Source organism: Miniopterus natalensis, chromosome 12 (assembly GCF_054644295.1).
Source record: "Miniopterus natalensis isolate mMinNat1 chromosome 12, mMinNat1.hap1, whole genome shotgun sequence".
Taxonomy (NCBI): domain Eukaryota; kingdom Metazoa; phylum Chordata; class Mammalia; order Chiroptera; family Miniopteridae; genus Miniopterus; species Miniopterus natalensis.
The window spans coordinates 47,307,407-47,324,820 of NC_142092.1; the positions used below are offsets into that span (position 1 = coordinate 47,307,407).

Genomic DNA, 17,414 nt, shown 5'->3' on the forward strand with positions numbered 1-17,414 from the left:
TCTGTCACAAAATTACCAGCAGCTACTTTGTTAGAACTGGCAGCCTCCCCATGCCTCACTACACTATGAATGCCACTTCTTTTCTTAAATTTATCAAACCACCCACTACTAGTCTCAAACAAACCACTTTCAGCACTCATTCCAGGGGTGTCTTTCAGGAGGTCAGCATGCAGCTTCTTTGCTTTTCCACATATCACTGCCTCTGAAATGCTATCACCAGCTAATTACTTTTCGTTTTTCCAAATCAACTACAATTTTTCTACCTCTTCAATTGCCTGCGATGGTTGTTTCTTGAGCACGTTCATGCCCTTAGCAACATCAGCACTCTTTTTTTTTTTTTTAAATTTATCTTTATTGTTGAGAGTATTACAGATGTACCTTCCCCCCCCCCAATTGACCCCCTCCACTTCACTCCCACTCCCTCCCCAGGCCTTCACCCCATTATTGACTGTGTCCATAGGTTATGCACACAGGCATGTAACTCCTTTGGTTAATCTTTTCCCACCTTCCACCCCCTTCCCTCTTTCCTCTGAGATATGATCATCTGTTGCCTGCATCAATGTCTCTGGATCTATTTAGTTCATCAGATTCTTTTGTTCATTAACTTCTTCTTAAAGAAGACCCTTCAACTTTTCCTGCAGTGCTGGTCTGGTGGTGATAAACTCCTTTAGCTTTTTCTTATCTGTGAAGCTTTTTATCTGACCTTCAATTCTAAATGATAGCTTTGCTGGGTAGAGCAATCTTGGTTGTAGTTCCATGTTTTTCATCACTTTGAATATTTCTTGCCACTCCCTTCTGGCCTGCAAGGTTTCTGTTGAGAAATCAGCTGACAGTCATATGGGTGCTCCCCTTGTAGGTAACTAATTGCTTTTCTCTTGCTGCTTTTAAGATTCTCTCTTTGTCTTTAACCTTTGGTATTTTAATTATGATGTGTCTTGCTGTGGGCCTCTTTGGGTTCCTCTTGTTTGGGACCCTCTGTGCTTCCCGAACTTGTAAGTCTATTTCTTGCCCCAGGTAGGGGAAATTTTCTGTAACTATTTTTTCAAGTAGGTTTTCAATTTATTGGTCCCTTTCTTCCTCTTCTGGCATCCCAATAATATGAATTTTGGGCCTCTTGAAGTTGTCCCAGAGGCTCCTTATACTATCTTCATATTTCTGGATTCTTTTATCTTTTTGCTCTTCTGGTTGTGTGTTTTTTATTTCCTCATGTTCCAAATTGCTGATTTGATTCTCAGCATCCTCTACTCTACTGTTGATCCCTTGTAGATTAATCTTCATTTCAGTTTGTGTAGCCTTTATTTCAAATTGGTACTTTATTATGTTACCAATTTTCTCAGTTATTTCCCTAGTAGTATGCTTAAACATCCTTATAAACAAAATTCTGAACTCTGTATCTGTTAGCTTGCTTGGATCTATTTAATTCAGTTCCTCATCTAGAGATTTCTTCTGTTCTTTCCTTTGTGACATGTTTCTTTGCCTCCCCATTTTGGCTGCTTTCAGGTGTTTGTTTCTATGTATTAGGAAGAGCTGCTATGTCCCCTAGAATTTGTAGAGTGGCTTTGTGTAGTAGGTGTCCTGTAGGGTCCAGTGGCTCAGCCTCCCCAGTCACCTGAGCTGGGCCTTCTAGGTGCTCCCCTGTGTGGGCTGTGTGCACTGTCCTGTTGTAGTTGAACCTTGGTTGCTGTTGATGTCACTGGGAGGAATTGACCCCCCAGACAATCAGTTGTGAGGACCAGCTGCAACTACAGCCAAAGAGCAGCTGTGCTGGAGACACCCTTATGGAGTAGGATTTACTTCAGTGGAGCTTTGGTGTTCACCAAGTGTGCCCCTTGAGTGTGTCACTCGTGGATGTGGTAGGGTTGTAATCCAGCGTGGTCGAGTCTGACCACCAGGTGCACTGTTTCTGGGGCCTCCCAGGAGGTGCAAAGTCAGCCTCTGCCAGTGCTTTGCCCAGGGCCAGCCAGCATGAGCTACTTAGCACAAGTAGTTGGCTGCTACTTGTGCTGGGCTTGGAGGTGTCCAGGAGAGGCCCAGCTATGAACCAATGCAGGCTGCCAGCAGTGCCAGGCCTGGGGTGACTTATCAAGCTGTTTGGGGCCTGCTGCTGCTTGTTTGAGAGATTTTAGGAAAGTCCTAAGCATGAGGCTCGAGAGGCCACTTGCATAGAAAAGCCACTGGAAATGGCCTGGATGAGCCTGCAGGTAGGGAGGGGTGGGGCCTCCGGGAATCACAGGGCGGGCCAAAGGTGTGAGTCAGATGCTGGTGATTCAATTGTGGTGCCTGCCTGCTGGCTGTGTGTGGGGTGGACTCTCCAAAGGAGCAATGGCCTCTGCCAGCTCTTCTGCCTGGGAGAAAGCTGCCCCTCCACCTCTAACCCTGATTTCAGGCAAGTTAGTTCCTCCCCATATGCCCCAGGTTCCTTTCAAGCTGCTGCCTGGTGCTGGGGCTCAGAGAGAGCGTGTCTGAGTGAGTCCATGCGGGGCCCCTAAGAGGAAAGCCTGGGGCTCCCGCAGCCTCCACGACCCTCAGCAACAGTCCCCGCTGGTTTCACAGCCCGGAGTTGTGGGGATTTCTCTTCCCTGCCCTGGAGCCCTGGGCTGGGGGCCTGGTGTGGGGCCGGGAAACCTCTGCCCCAGATGTCCCTCCCAGGTTTAAACCAAGGCACTGGGTGTGGGCCCACGGCTGTGTCTCAAGGATTCAGCCCCGATCCGCCCTCGTCTCTGCCCCTCCTACCGGTCTTGGTGCTTCTTCGGTTCCCTGGTTGTAGGGCTTCTGTTCAGCCAGATTTCAGGAGGCTCTGAGTGACTGTGGTTCTGTATTTTAGTTGTAATTTTGATGTGGTTGTGGGAGGCGGCAGGTACAGCTGCTACCTACGCTGCCATCTTGTTTCTTTCCAACATCAGCACTCTTGCTGTTTTAAAATTGTGCTAATCATTGACTCTGTAGCCAGATCAGACCTGTGAACACCTCTACCATACTTTGCAATTATTTCTTTTTAAAGCTCTATGGTTGTTCTCACAACTCTCCTTTTCACATTGCTGTTATCACTAACCTTCTGAAGACCCATGGTGACTTACTGTATGTACTTAATAATAATAAGCAGCAAAAAAAACCCATGAAAATATTTACAGCACAATTTTCTTTTTTAATTTTTAAATTTTATTTTTGTTTAAAATATTACAGATGTCCCTTTTTTTTTCCAATGACCTGTTCCACCCTGTCCCATCCCCCTCCCCACCATTGTCCGTGTCCTTGGGTTGTGCATATATGCATATAAATTCTTTGGTTACTCTCTCCCCCTCCACCCACCCGCCCTCCTCCATCCTTCTGACATTCATCAGTCTGATCTATGCTTCCATGCCATTGCATCTATTCTGTTCATCAGTTTATTAAGTTCTTTAGATTCCATGTATAAGTGAGATCATGTGATGTTTGTCTTTCTCTGCCTGGCTTATTTCACTTAGCATAATTTTCTCCAGGTCCATCCATACTGTCCCAAAGGGTGCGAGATTCTTCTTCTTTACAGCTGTGTAGTATTCCATGGTGTATATGTCCCACAGTTTTTTTATCCACTCATCTACTGATGGGCACTTGGGCTGTTTCCAGATCTTAGCTATTGTAAACTGTGTACAGCACAATTTTCTGAGATGTTAACAACTCCAGGTTTATTGGTAAACTGACTCATGCTCGCATATTCTCTCCTTTGTTGCCAGAGAGACATATGACTGATCATACAGATATCTGCATGAAAAGGCTGTTGGGTCAAGAACCAAAGTTTTGTTCGACAACTGAGACATTTTCCCATGAACAACTTGGTTGGGAACCAAATTGTTTGAGATGGGAGATGTTCCAGAACTGAGATTTGACTGCATTTTGATTTGCGTTTCCCTAATGACTAATGATGGGGAGCATATTTTCGTGTGCTGGTTTGCCATTTGTATACTTTCTTTAAAGAAATGTCTATTCACATCCTTTCCCCATTTTTGAATTGGATTGCTTTTGTTGTTGTCGCTGAGTTGTAGGAGTTCTTTATATATACTGAATATAAAACCCTTATCAGATATATGATTTGCAAATACTTTCTTCATTTGTGGGTTGTCTTTTCACTCTCTTGATAGTGTCCTAAGTCTTAAAGTTTGATGAAGTCCAATTTATCTATTTTTTTCTTTTGTTGTCTATGCTTTTGGTGTCATACTTAAGAACCATGACCAAATCCGAGATCGTGAAGATTTCTCCCTCTTTTCTTCTAAGAGTTTTATGGTTTTAGCTCTTAAATGCAGGCAAATATACATTCTCCCTTCTGCTTCTCTTTGATATTCTTCCCAAATAAAATCTGAAATACAGATTTCATGATTCAAACCTTTGAAACCTTTTCCATTTATTTAATCTGAGTCTCAGTTTAATTATCCCTCAGAAGCTAATTTCACAAGACTGTTGTAAGAATTATGTTTAAAAGTAACTAGTATAGTGCCATGCACATCAGTGCTCAATAAACCTACACATCTTTTCTTCCTTCCTTCAAAGGACTTTCTCTTCCAGGACTTTCCAACATCAATTATTCTACCTTACCTTGCTGCTTCCTTCTGGATGATCAAGCTCAGGACTCCAAGTCTCCTATCCTTGATTCAGAGGCAGCACTGGTCCTCTCCTTCTTTGCACACTATGCTCTTACAGAAATTCCTGCCTCCACTAAAATCCAGCTTGCAGCCAACTGGGCTACCACCCAGGATAAAAGTCCTCATGAGGAGCAATGAACAAAGGCAGCAGCCCCTCAAGGTCTTCTGCCTCTCAACCACATTGGAGGCACACAAGTTAGTGTACACTGAATCTGAAGGGAGGCGAAGGCCAAAGTCCTTTGGGCATATGGGAAGTTACCCCTGGCCTGGATCCCACAGCAGGATTCCCTTCTCCCAGACAGAGGTTCCTTCCAGACAGTTCTAGGGCACAGTCTAAGGTCCTCCTTTATACAGAGGTCCTCTGTGGGGGTCCATCCCGACTGTGCAGACTCCTGAAGCACCTCTATGTTGCCAAATGGTCTTCCACAATGGGATTCCCTTTCCAGGGCAGCAAATGCAGAGCAAGTCGTGGGAATCTCTCTCCATACACTCAGGGACCCTCTTGGGGGGCGCCCCCCACCTCAGAGCCTCCGGAGGATTAGCTGAGGCCCAGAAGATGCTTGCGGGGTTCCTGCCGCCCAACTTCACCACTTACCCGCACGGCCAGGGGGCAGGAGGCAGGTCTGGGGCTGAGAGACCACAGCCACGGCCCTCCTGAGCAGGCTGCAGCCCTAGAAGCGCCGCGAGCACACCCGCCCCCCAGGCCCCTCCCCTGCACCTCTAGGCTCAGCCCTAGAGGCTGAGGAGCCCAAGGACTATGGGAGTCAAGTCCAGGGACATAGCTGGTTCAAGAATCTTAGTGTATACACAAGTATATGCTTAGTACATACACGAACAATTTAATTTCCCTCCAGTTCTGCATCTAATTTTCTCCCTGTGACCCCGTTCACTCTCCTTCACCAAACAAACTTGTCAGGCTCCTCGGAAGTCTCCTTTCAACTAAGCCCTGACTTTGGGGCTTTTGTGTTCATCCTTGCATTGTCCAGTTTTAGCAAGAATCCTGCTAAGTCACTTTAAACAGACTCCCCTATCCTTAATATCTGATCATCCTCAATATTTGGTGGATTCCTCATCTTCCATTATGCCCCTAGTGGTCTGATTCTTGCTGCCTTCAGCAAGAGTCCTGTTTGGTTAGTTTAGCAGGAATTCCCTGCCCCCCTTCTTTTCCCTGATTTTCCCTCTTAGCATTTTCCCACCCACTGCTCCCCCCATCTCCCAGGCTATAAATTCCCACTTTTCCTTGTTATATTCAGAGTTGAGCCCCAAATCCCTCCCCTACTGCAGAACTCCACTGTAGTGGTTCCTATCCCTATTGCAATAGCCCCCTGAGTAAAGTCTGCCTTTCCATTCTTTAATAATTGTCATGAATAATTTTTCCCTTTAACATCACTCCTACTGAGCTTGGGTTTTGCCAAGATGGGAGAGTAGGAAAATGACTGCAAACAATTTCAGGAGTATGTCATCCCCGTCTAGCAGCCCCAGAGAAAAGGGAAAACATTTCTCGGAAACTGTATTTAAAAAAAAAAAAAAAATCTGATATTTCTCACAGCAGCTATGTGAAGGATGAATTTCCTAAGCTTAGGAGAATTTTATCAAGAGAGTGCCTACTAATGCCATATATTATTGCTTTGGACTTGCACATAATGTTCTTCCCCAACACTAAGATGTACATCTTGTTTTAGTACTTAAAAGAGTTTAATACAAGGAGCCAATCCTTATTGACCAAGGAAGAGTATAAACTTGACACTGTAAAGGGTGCCATTTCAACTGTGAATACCATTCTAGCCATCTCTTCCATACTAAAGCATTTCTTTAAGGAAGGCTCTTAGAATATTAGACAGTCCGGTGAAATTGTTGGCCCTGCTTGAAAGACACCCAGTAGAATTACTGCACCATTCATTCTTCATACTACTAAACTGCTGAATTTCAAAGGAAACAGATTCTGGCCCCCTCTTATACACCCGTTTTCACATTCCATGCCTCACCCCTTTGCTTTGCTTTGCTTTGCTCTGACCCAACAGGCCTCTGAACAGGTTCAGAATATGCTGAGTCCAGGATGCTGGTGGCCTGCTGCTCTTTAAATTTTTTATTGTAATAAACTTTAGGACAGCTTTAGGTTCACAGCATAATTGAAAGTACAGATTTCTCATATATCTCCTGTTCCCCCTTCTCATACACATAGCCTCCCCCATTATCAACATCAGCCACTAGTCTGGTACATTTGTTAAAATTGATGAACCTACTTGGATTCATCGTAACCTAGGGTCTGTAGTTAATATAAGGGTTCACTCTTGGTGGTGTACATTCTATGGGTTTGAACAAATGTAAAATGACATGTACCCACACACTATAGCATCACACAGAGCATTTTCACTGATGTAAAAATTCTTTGCTCTATTGATTGTTCCCTCTCCCCAGCTCCTGACAACTACTGAACTTTTTACTGTTTCCAGTTTTACCTTTTCTAGAATGTCTATAGTTGGCACCATACAGTATGTAGCCTTTTCAGAGTGACTTCTTTCACTTAGTAACGTGTATTTAAGTTTCCTCTATGTTTTTTTCCTAAGCTCGTGTGTACTTCTCACATACATTTCCGGTACTGGTGGGGGAGTTAGTGGAGATTCTTCTGTCCCTCTTCCTCAAGAGGTGCCGTGTCCCTAAACACTCAATTTTCTGGGGATGGGTGACCAGACAGTTGTTATGAAGGAGAGAGCCAAGCCATCAGGCTGGTGTAGAGTGTGGAGAGTGAAGACAAAGTGGGAGCATAGACACTGCCTGTGAGCTGGCACAGTTAGTCCCTGGCTCTGAAACCTTTACGCACAACCAGACACACTCATCGACAGACTAAATCACTTCACAAGCTTCCCCAAGGCATAAAAGTCTTTGACACTACACCTGCCTTTTGAAACAGAAGGTCTTTGTGATGCTGTCTGGTGACATGGTTCCATCCTCTGTGAGGCGGAGATGACAAGGCGGAGCATTGGGGGTCATTAGGCACTAGGATCCTAAACGCCTAGATATAGGGATGGCTGGTCTCCTCATGCTAATGAGGTTTAAACCATGCTGAACTTTACTTTTGTTCTTTGGAATGTTGGATATTTCTTATATACATATGGCACCATCTTCATTATTATCTTAATTATCTGGCAAGTGAAAAGGAGTTACCATAGATTAAGGTTGGAACCTAAAAGGAGCTGCTGCCTGGTAGGGAAACATCAACACCACAATTGAACTAACTGTTAGATAAGAAGCTTTTTAAGATCTGAGTCCCTTCTTGCCTTTCTCACCAATTTTTATACCATACAGTCAGTTACTCTAATATGGTACTTTTCTCAGAGCCCTGAAGTAATTTCTTACCAAGCCAGCCCTGTAGTGTATTCTAATTGAAAAATCAGGGACCTCTCTTTCTCCCTTGGGCTGATCCTGGATGAAATGGGATCTACCTCACTGGATCTCAGAAGACATCCCAATATGGGAGTTTCTTCTGGTTGGTGGACTTAGTAAGCAAAAGTAGGGCTGTTAGAACCAATCACTATCATTTAATCTATTCCACTACCCCTCCTATGTTATGCTTAACCCCCTAAAGAACTTGCCCTGGGAAAGGGGATAGCAAGTAAAGAATGTGGAGAGCCTTGGAGTGAGGAAATGAAATGGGGTGAAAAGGGTGGAGTAGGGGAAGGAAATATAAGGGAGTGTATTAAATACAGACATACATAGAAAGGATTCCAGAAATTAGTAGTTTTGTCTCATTATGAACATGAAAAAGAACACGATGTCGTCCCAGCTTCATACTCTAACTTTTTTGTCTCTAAGTATCAACAAGAACTCAGGCAAAGCGCTGGAGATGCAGCATCAAGAGGTAAAGTCCCAGTCTCTTCTCTGACTCCCCTCCACTGTGGGCGGGGTTTCCATGGATTTTGTCTCCCTTTCACCTCTGGTGCTGGGAACAGGTGCTCAAACCACGAAAGGTTCCAATTCCTCAAGGTGACAAATTCTCCCAGAAGACTTCCTTGGGTGGGAAATCAGAGCCTGGGAATGTTCCAAAATCCTCCACCTTACCCCAAGGAATGAAGAGTGAGGAAGTAGTAGCAGGTCCTCAGCTGTGCCATTTACTAGTTTTATGACCCTGTGGAAGTCACTTCATCTGTTGTCCTTTATCCAACAAATGGGCATCTGAAGATCATGCCTCACTCACAGTGCAGTGTGAGGATCTAATGAGATTTGGTCCTGGACAGCACATCATAACTGGTTAAGTTGTACCCAGACATGCCCTAGAGCACTGACTGTTGGGGCTTTCAGGCTCTTCTCATTGAAAGGCCTTCAGCTGCCTATAGGATGTCCCTGAATCCTCTCTCATTCCATGTAACACTGTCGCCTGATTTCTCAGCTAGGAAACATTCCTGCAAAGAAGCTGAGAAGCCATGGGAGCTGCTCTCTGTCATGAAAAGGTGATCACTTGCTGCCTGTAGTCTCCCAACTCCAGCCTGGACTGTGATGATTTCTCTGCTTGGCCTGGGCAGGGATGAGGAGAGGGATGATGACTGGGAGGGAGTCAGACACAGCAGAGGTTGGAGCACTGGGTGAGAGGGTTGCCAGGGCAAAGGGAACTCAGACATCTCAGAGAGAATAAGTCTCCCAGTTCTACTCTGGGCCAAACTTGCAGTGCTCCTGGAATTCAGAATTTGACTAGTGCTTAATTCATAAAAGATCCTACATGGGTTTGTACTCAGCCAAAAGACCAGTTATCCAACAAAGAGAATGGATAAATATGTGCATAAATAAGTCATCATTGTCATATTCTCCTTACAGCTACACCCTTTCAAGGACAGACCCCTAGACCTTGCTGACATTACATGCTCTAGTTCTGTCTTCAGGGAGCTCAGTTCCTGGGACAGCCTTCAGCCAGGAGCTTGTCATCTCATTTTCTTCTTAAGAGCTCTAGAGGATGAGATTGGCTCCCAAGAGGTATTGTGTACACCTCACAGTCCACTGAAAGCAGAGTTTCCACAAGACCTCATTTCCCACAGCTTGGAAATTCTGAATACCAGGCTGTAGCAATCTTAGTCCCAAATGAGACTGAGTTCAGGGTCTACCTGGTAATGGCCCTGGAGATGCCCCATCAGCTAACTCTTGGCTGCCCATCCTTTGTTCCCTTCTCTGGTTAAGCTTCTCAGCCCAGGTCAGCAGAGAACTCATCCACCTCCCAGTCGCTCATGGCCCTGTGTTCCCATGGGTTGTCTGAGACTTTGCCCAACAGCCTCAGACCCTCAGCCCAGCACACCATAACTTGCCAAGTGGCAATTTCCTAGGAAGAAAAGTAGAGTAAACACTGGAGGGGGAGGGGGAAACCCCAGGGGGTACAGGACTAGGGAGGGCAAGGTCAAACTTCAGGCCACAAGTTCCAGAGAGGCAGATGTCACTCTATCATTAACAGTTGCCATGTTTCCTCTTCCAGCCAGAGTTGGCTTCCTCAGGAGGGAAGTGTGCGGAGGCTCCTGTGTGCAGATACCTGCTGCCAAATCTGCAATGCCATGGCTCTGGAGATCCAGCGCTTGCTGGTGGGTGAGAACACTCTGACCTCTGCAACTTCACTGGGAGCGTCAGTAGGCTCCCTTTGCCAAGAGATTTTGTCCAAGTCCAATGCGTCTTTTGAGCAGGGTCTGGAGCATCATTCCACATGTTCTCAAGAGCTCTCAGTTCCATCTGCAACACACACAATGTCACAATTAACGGCTAAGAAATACTTTACCCAGTCCGTAACACGGTCAGCTGGCAAATCAGCCAATTCAGTGAGTATGCAACATTGCCTGGCTGAAAATGTCCAACTAGGACAGAAATTTCAAGTGCCAGGTATGCCCAGGGTGCATAAGAATATGTCTTCTTCACAGTACAAGGAGCCTAGGATTCCACTGAACCAGCAGGAGGGGATACAACACAACCTCAACCTTGTGTACCGGAAACAAGGTCAACAGCACTTGCATCCCCAAGACCCTCTGCTGACTCTGAACCGTGAAATCACTGCCCTGACACATTCTATGGCCTTGCCTATGGTCACTATCCTCCCTACCCACCTGCCATTCTCCAGTCCTGAAGTCCTGCATCTTCTTGAGGTACATGTAAAAAAATGGATGCATTTCCAGAGGTGGGGGCTGCCCAGACGGGTAGAGGAGTCCCTGAGGCAGCTTATGCCAAACCTGCCATTATATTACCAACCTGTAAACAAGCAGCCAGTTTCTTTCATCCAAAATGACATTGCTGAATTCTCTGTAGAGAAATTTGCAACCATTTCCTACCAGACCTGGGGTTCATGTATGGCTGGCCAGGCTACCCAGGCATTCTGGGTCTCTGAATGGCCCATTATAGACCCAATACAAAGACACCACTACCAGCAAAACCCAAACCATGTGGTTCTTGCCTTGCCCTCTCCAGCCCTCAAAGGCTTAAGTGGCCTCTATTCACTTCATGGGCAACAAGCTAATGACACGCTGAGCCATTTAAAGCAGAAATTTGTCCAGTTATTCTGTGGTCTCCCTTCTCTGCACAGTGAGTCTCTGACTGACACCTTCTTGGGCTCTCAAGATAACCTGACAAACCAGACCATGTCCAAGCTAACCTTGAAGGATCCTTTTCTCTTCAAGGAGCCCTCCTCCCTCCCCGTGCAACCTAAAACTGCACCCCAGGCAGCCCCACTCTCTTCCCCATCATCCCCAAATTGGGTCATGCCATCTGGCCATCAACAAGCTCAGATCAATGTCCCATTTCTGACTCTGGCTGAGTGTGAAGCCTTAGAGTGGCACCTGCTGCAGAGGCAGCTCCAGCGTCAGTGGGGTTTGCCAGTTGCTTTACAGAGAACTCAGCACACCCAGAGCCCCATGCAATGTAAGTCCTGTCACAAAGCACAGTCTCCTAAGACTGTGAAAACTTCCTGGCCAGGGCAGTCCATCCCTGTCCTCACAAGGGAACTGTTCTGGCCGGAGCATGCCCGGAGGCTGCTGGAATTCCACCTCCAGAGGCAGTTGATTCACCATCGCTGGGGCCTGCCCCAGATGATCCAGCAGTCCTTCCAGTTGCTCCTGTCCCCCACTCATCATCAGACTCTGTCCTGGAGCAGCAAAACCCTAACCAATGTGAATGTTTCCCAACCCTCAGCTCCAGAAGTCACTGGTGCTGGTGACCATTTCTCACCCTTTAAGGACACAGTGTCAGTCCTCATGCCACACTTATTTGACCAGGTCAAGGCAATACTGCAGAGCCACATCAATTCCAAATGTGGGCAGATCCATGAAGGCAAGGTCCCTGTCCATGTGTATAGGTCTTGTGAGTGCATAATTCCTGGGGGCCTCACAGTGGCTCCCTTCACCTGCATCCCAGAAACCAAGTCCCCGGAGCTACAGGCAGCAACCCACCCTGACCTACAACAGAAGGTTATGCCCTGGATGCCAATAGACCCTGATCAGCAGCAACAGACCTCAGAAGATGCTGTCACTGAACAGCCGGGGCTACCCCAAGCCCTGTCCAAGGAAGTCCTTCAGAAACTGGAGACAACTTTACGGCACAAGTATCTGGCCTTTTTATCAGGGCTCCCTCCTCTTTATTACGTGGCTCTCTCCAAGTCCATGGTGCCATCAACAACTACAAAAGTTACAATCACAGACGTGGTTCCTGAGGCTGTCAAAATCTTAACAGAACCTCTGACTCAGATGATCTCACCTGAAGAGCAGTGTCTAAGTCGTGGGCCATGCTTTCAAGATACCAATGAGGCTTGTGCAGAAATTGCAGATGAGGTTCAGTCTGAAGCACAGGTGGAAGGAATGATTGAGATGGAGCCTCTAGAAAGCCAGACAGAGTCTGCTAGGCCCTACTTATTCAAGAAACCCATCTTGGCCAGACTAAATTTCCATCTGAGAAGGAAGATCCTAGAGATACAATGGGGAATTCCCACAAAGGCAAGGGAGTCCAGGGAACAAACTGTAGCCATCCCAGAGGATATATCCACACAGGAGTCTCTTGGGAGTCTAAACAACCAAGGAAAAACATTGCTCCAGGAACTGCTTATCACACCACACACTCCCCATGCCCCAAATCTAAAATGGCTCTACCTTAAGGAACAGCTGGTCACAGAGTTAAAGGCAGTGCAGCAGACCCCGAAGCAGCCTAGTTCCAGAGTAGCACCTCATGGTTCTGTCCACAGTTCCTCCAAGATGTCACAACCCAGTAGAGACATGACAGAGGGCCCAGTGCTTTGTGTTCAGCTGGAAGCCAGTGTGAAGAACTCCAGCCTGGAGGAGGTGCAGAACCCTGAGTCCCTAAGCCCTGGCAAGAGCAAGGACCCAGCCCAAGTCTCCATGCTGGCTGAAAAGAAAGAGAGCCCAAGGAAACCTAGATCTGCAGGAAAATGTGGAGAAGGAGATGCAGGGTTTACACTCTCCTCAACAAGAGAAAAAAGCCATCCTGTTGAAGCCCAGAGACCAGATGGGATGCTCCTGAACAGGACACCCCAAAGCCCCTGGCGATGGAAACATAGCTTTCACCTTGATGCTCCCTGCAGTTCCCAGCATCACCCTCAGCTTAATCCCCCAGAGCTTTCACCAGGAGACCCTGGGGGTAAAGAATCTAAGGAGAATGACCTTCAAGACAGTCAAACCAGGCTCAATGTCTGTCTCAAACAAGCAAGGATTCCTAAGAGTGCCCAGACTGTGGGGCCTCTGGGGTCACAGGGTCAGCCTGTCCTGGGCCAACTCATTCAGCATAAGCTAGTACAGGGTCAAAGTTTGCAAGGTCAGGTTTTTCAGGGGCAGGTGCTACCAGCCCATACTCACAAGAAGCCCAGCCTTCCAGAATTGGGCTTGAGAAATAAGATGAAATCCCTTCTGCAGTATATAAACCTCAAAGCAAAAGGCAAAGGGCACAAAGACTCCATGTTTTCGACGGCTGCAAAAGTGGTCAACACCAGAAAAGATAATGTAGAAAAGAGGTTGGCTCCAGCCAAAAGTCCCATGGAGCAAACTAAGATAGAGAAGAAGACAAGGGAGGACCCCAAAGCCCAATCTCCCCCTAGTGAGAAGCAGGTGGACCTGGCCTTGGATAGCTCCCATTTCTCACACAATAAGCTCAGGCACCGCTCCTGCTCCCATCAGCTCCACTCTGCCTCAAGCTTGGGTCAACCCAGCCACTGCCTTCGGCACTGTCAAGTGGTTTGTGCCACCCAACCAGGAACACACCCTAACTCTCTCACTTCAGAAGGAAATGCTGTCCTGCTCAAGAAGACCCAGAACAGTTGAAGGATTTTATAGGCTCCTCCATATCTGCAACCCTTGAAGGGCTAGCTACTGTCCTTTTCATTAATGTGAAGGTAGGGTTAGGTGCCACCCAAATACAGTCTATATCTCTAAGCAAAGAGTTGTCTGTCTGCTCCTTCCCTCCACTGTGGTGTGTTAAGGGAAGGCATGAGGGAGGCTAAAATGTCCTTCCTACCTAGGGAAGGAGCTTTAACCCACACTTAAGGGGGCTCAGCATTCCACAGACTCCTCCCAGCCCCACCTGGGACAGTGGATGAAGGAACTTGAGCAGAGAAGGAAGGCCCTCATCTAAGTGCATTGAAGGTAAAGGTCAGGCTTGAATTCTATCATGGCTTCCCATGGTATCCTTGGGCCCAGAGGAGCAATGGGGACATGAGGATAGTACTGACATGAAGAAGTGTCTGGGAGTCCCACAGGCAAAATTCACTGTTGACTTCTATCTATGGCCACATCTGGAGAGGAGCTTTTTAGAGAAGTGCCACATGCTCCAGCCTTGAGGAGGTGCTTTGTGTTTATCAAAAGCATGTAGCTAATGTGGCAGACTGTCAAAAGCAAGTGATAGAATCTCCCCATCTCTGCTCCCTCTTGGTTATTGGTTAGAGCTTTCTCAAGAACTCATCTGGGAGTCTGCTGTGGCTCTCTTGCCTATATCCCACCTCCACTGCCTGTCATCTGCATGGAATGAGTGAGTCCTGGAATGAAGATCACTGTAGGATATGGAGAAGGGCTTGTTTCCCACCCCCAAGGGAAGGTGGGAGGGAGGCAGGGAAGGGAGCATATAGACAAGCAGAGGTTTGAGTATTTGGGACAGAAACTGACATGTTCTGACCACGGCACCTAAGGGAACAAGGCCAATTTGATTTGTACTCTTAAGGAACCTGTTGCCCGGAAACCAACCCAAGGCCAAGTGCTTTAGGAGAAGGAGGTGAACAAGCATTGAGATTAAGTCTTTTGCCCAAAGTGTGTTGACGAGTAGTGAGTTGAGCCTTGTCCAAAGGCAATGCAAATTAATTCAAAATCTGAACACTCACACCACACTCCACCAAACTGTTTCCCTAGATCAGGAAATGGTATAACTATATATCCACGTTTTTGCTCACCCCAAACATGGTCAGTCACTGGGTTCTAATCTTGATATCTCTCAACCCTGCCCCTCTTTATTTTTACTACCTTAGCTCATGTTCAGTTCCTCATTCGTCTTTATCTGAATAATTACAATAGTGTCTGTATACCCAGGGCTTGGGGTAATGGCTGGCACATAGTAATACCTTAATTAGTACTTGGATTGAAAGTCTGGACTAGGGAGGCAAACAAATCATTACGTTAGTATGATAAGCACTATGAAATGGGGGATCCTGCCTTAAGAGAAAGTAATCTGCTATTAAAGACCCCAGAAGAATCACAATATAAATGGCCTTCATAAGCCTCTTATGTTTAACAATGGAAATATGTGAGTACTTGCTATATGCAAAGTACTACATATAGCAACACAACAATGAACATGACACAGGAGTTGCACAATGGAGCTCATGATCTCATGAGATAGAGTGTCACATGCCAAAATTGTCTAATCAACATACATACTTAGATATCCAATATTTATTTCAAAATTAAAAACAACTCCTGATTCCCCACCCACCACCATCACCTAATCACACATGGAAAACATGCTACAATCACAGCACTCACTATATCAGTTAATGGCAACTCCATCTTTCCACTTCTTCAAGACAAAATATTGCTGTCAGCCTTGACATTTTTCCCTAACAGTCTACATGCAATCCATCAGTAAACCCTTTTGTGTCTACCTTCAAAATGAATTCATAACATGACCACTTCTCAATCCCTCTGCTCCTATGATTACTGCAGTCGCATAACAATCTTCCAGCTTCTTCCTGAAACCATACTTTCAACAGCCTATTCTCAACATGGAAGCCCAATGGTCCTCAGGGAGGGTCCTGGTTATAGATGATTGCTTAAATATAGACACTAGGTAGGTAGATAGATGATGATAGATAGATAGATGATGATAGATAGATAGATAGATAGATAGATAGATAGATAGATGATAGATAGATAGATAGATAGATAGATAGATAGATAGATAGATAGATAGATGTAAAACAATGGGACTGGATAAGATCACAAGGGAATGGCTATAAATGTGAAACTAAGGACCAGGCTCTGGAACACTCCAACATTAACAAATGGAGGGGGGAGTAGGAAAAATAAGTAGAGACTGAGTAGTAACAGCCCGTGAGGTGGGAGGAAAACTAGGAGAGTGTGGTATAATGGAAACCAAGAGAGGAAAACTTTGCAAAGAGAAAGTGAGCATCTGCATGAAAAGTTGCCAATCAACCAAGTAAAATGAGGACTTGGAGTTTATTATTAGATTTAACAACATAGAGATCATTCATGACCTTGAAAAGAATAGACTCAGGTGGGTGATGGAGGGGAAGGCATGACTGGAGTAGATTCAAGAGAGAATGGAAGAGCAATTGGTGATAACTGCTTCAAGGAGTTTTGTGCCACAAAAGTGCAACAACAACAAAAATGAAGAAACAGCACCAAGGATTTTTTTTTAATGTAGGAGATATAGCATGTTGGATGTTGATGGAAAACATACAGTTGAATTGAATAAATTGATGATGCAAGAGAGCAAAGGGAGAAGTGCTGGAGCAATGTCATGGTACAGGATAGGAATGAGTCCCCAAGTCGAGTGGTTGGCCTTAGTTAAAAGCACAGACACTTCACTGGAGTAACTAGAAGGTGACATTAATAAGGGATGACTTTCTATATCAAGAGAAGAAAGGTTTCCCCACAATTCAAAGAGAGAGGTGAATAAGGAGCTGGGAAAGGATCATGGCAAGGAAAGGGGCAATACAGAGAGCCAGGACCAGAAGTGGAGAGGAATTCTGGAAGCTACTATGGCAAGTTTTGTTTTGCTTTTAGGGCCTAAGAATTCAGTAGCAGTGTGTGAACCCAGGTGGGGGAAAAGTGGTTGAAGTTGGTGATCATATGTGTGAAGCAGTTGCTCTTGAAACAGTGGGAGAGATGGCAGAGAAAGCCAAGCTTAGATGCACAGAGCATGAGGACAAAGATGGGGCTTGAAATAGAGAAAGAGAACAAGTGTGGTATCCTAGTATTTACCCAGGGACCAGGGCTATTTGTGGGCAAGAGGACAGAACCAGGAAACAGACAAAGAGGCTGGCCTGACAGGATGAGATGGACATCTTGTATCTCTCAGGTGGCATCCCTGCATTCCCACCTTCTGACCTACTGTAGAGGAGCCAATAGCCAGAGAAAGCACAGGAAGCGCTATCACTTCATTATAATGTGGTAAGGGGGTCTGTGGGGAGCCCCTGCCTCACTGATTCCTAATAAATCCAGGATTCCCTTCCTCTGATAGGACCCCAGCACTTAGCACAATGTATTCACTGCTAACAGGATGCAGAAAAGCCAGAATGGGAAGGAGCAAGAGTGGTGATGCTGCTGCTGT

General features: G+C 46.0%; 1 protein-coding gene across 1 annotated transcript; it reads left to right on the top strand.

The window, feature by feature from the left end:
• Window positions 1–7,676: 7,676 nt before the first annotated feature.
• Window positions 7,677–13,897, top strand: SPATA31F1 (SPATA31 subfamily F member 1). The gene is made up of 4 exons (XM_087822548.1): window positions 7,677–7,820; window positions 8,430–8,475; window positions 9,004–9,064; window positions 10,072–13,897. The coding sequence occupies exons 1-4, from the start codon at window positions 7,677–7,679 to the stop codon at window positions 13,895–13,897; spliced, it is 4,077 nt and encodes a 1,358-aa protein (XP_087678674.1).
• Window positions 13,898–17,414: the final 3,517 nt, after the last annotated feature.

Excerpts from the sequence above, each read along its gene's own strand:
- SPATA31F1 (XM_087822548.1), top strand. The coding sequence starts at position 7,677 with ATGCTGAACTTTACTTTTGTTCTTTGGAATGTTGGATATTTCTTATAT. Across the intron at positions 8,476-9,003 it reads TGGAGATGCAGCATCAAGAG|CTAGGAAACATTCCTGCAAA; the intron begins GTAAAGTCCCAG and ends CTGATTTCTCAG. Across the intron at positions 9,065-10,071 it reads CTGCTCTCTGTCATGAAAAG|CCAGAGTTGGCTTCCTCAGG; the intron begins GTGATCACTTGC and ends TTCCTCTTCCAG.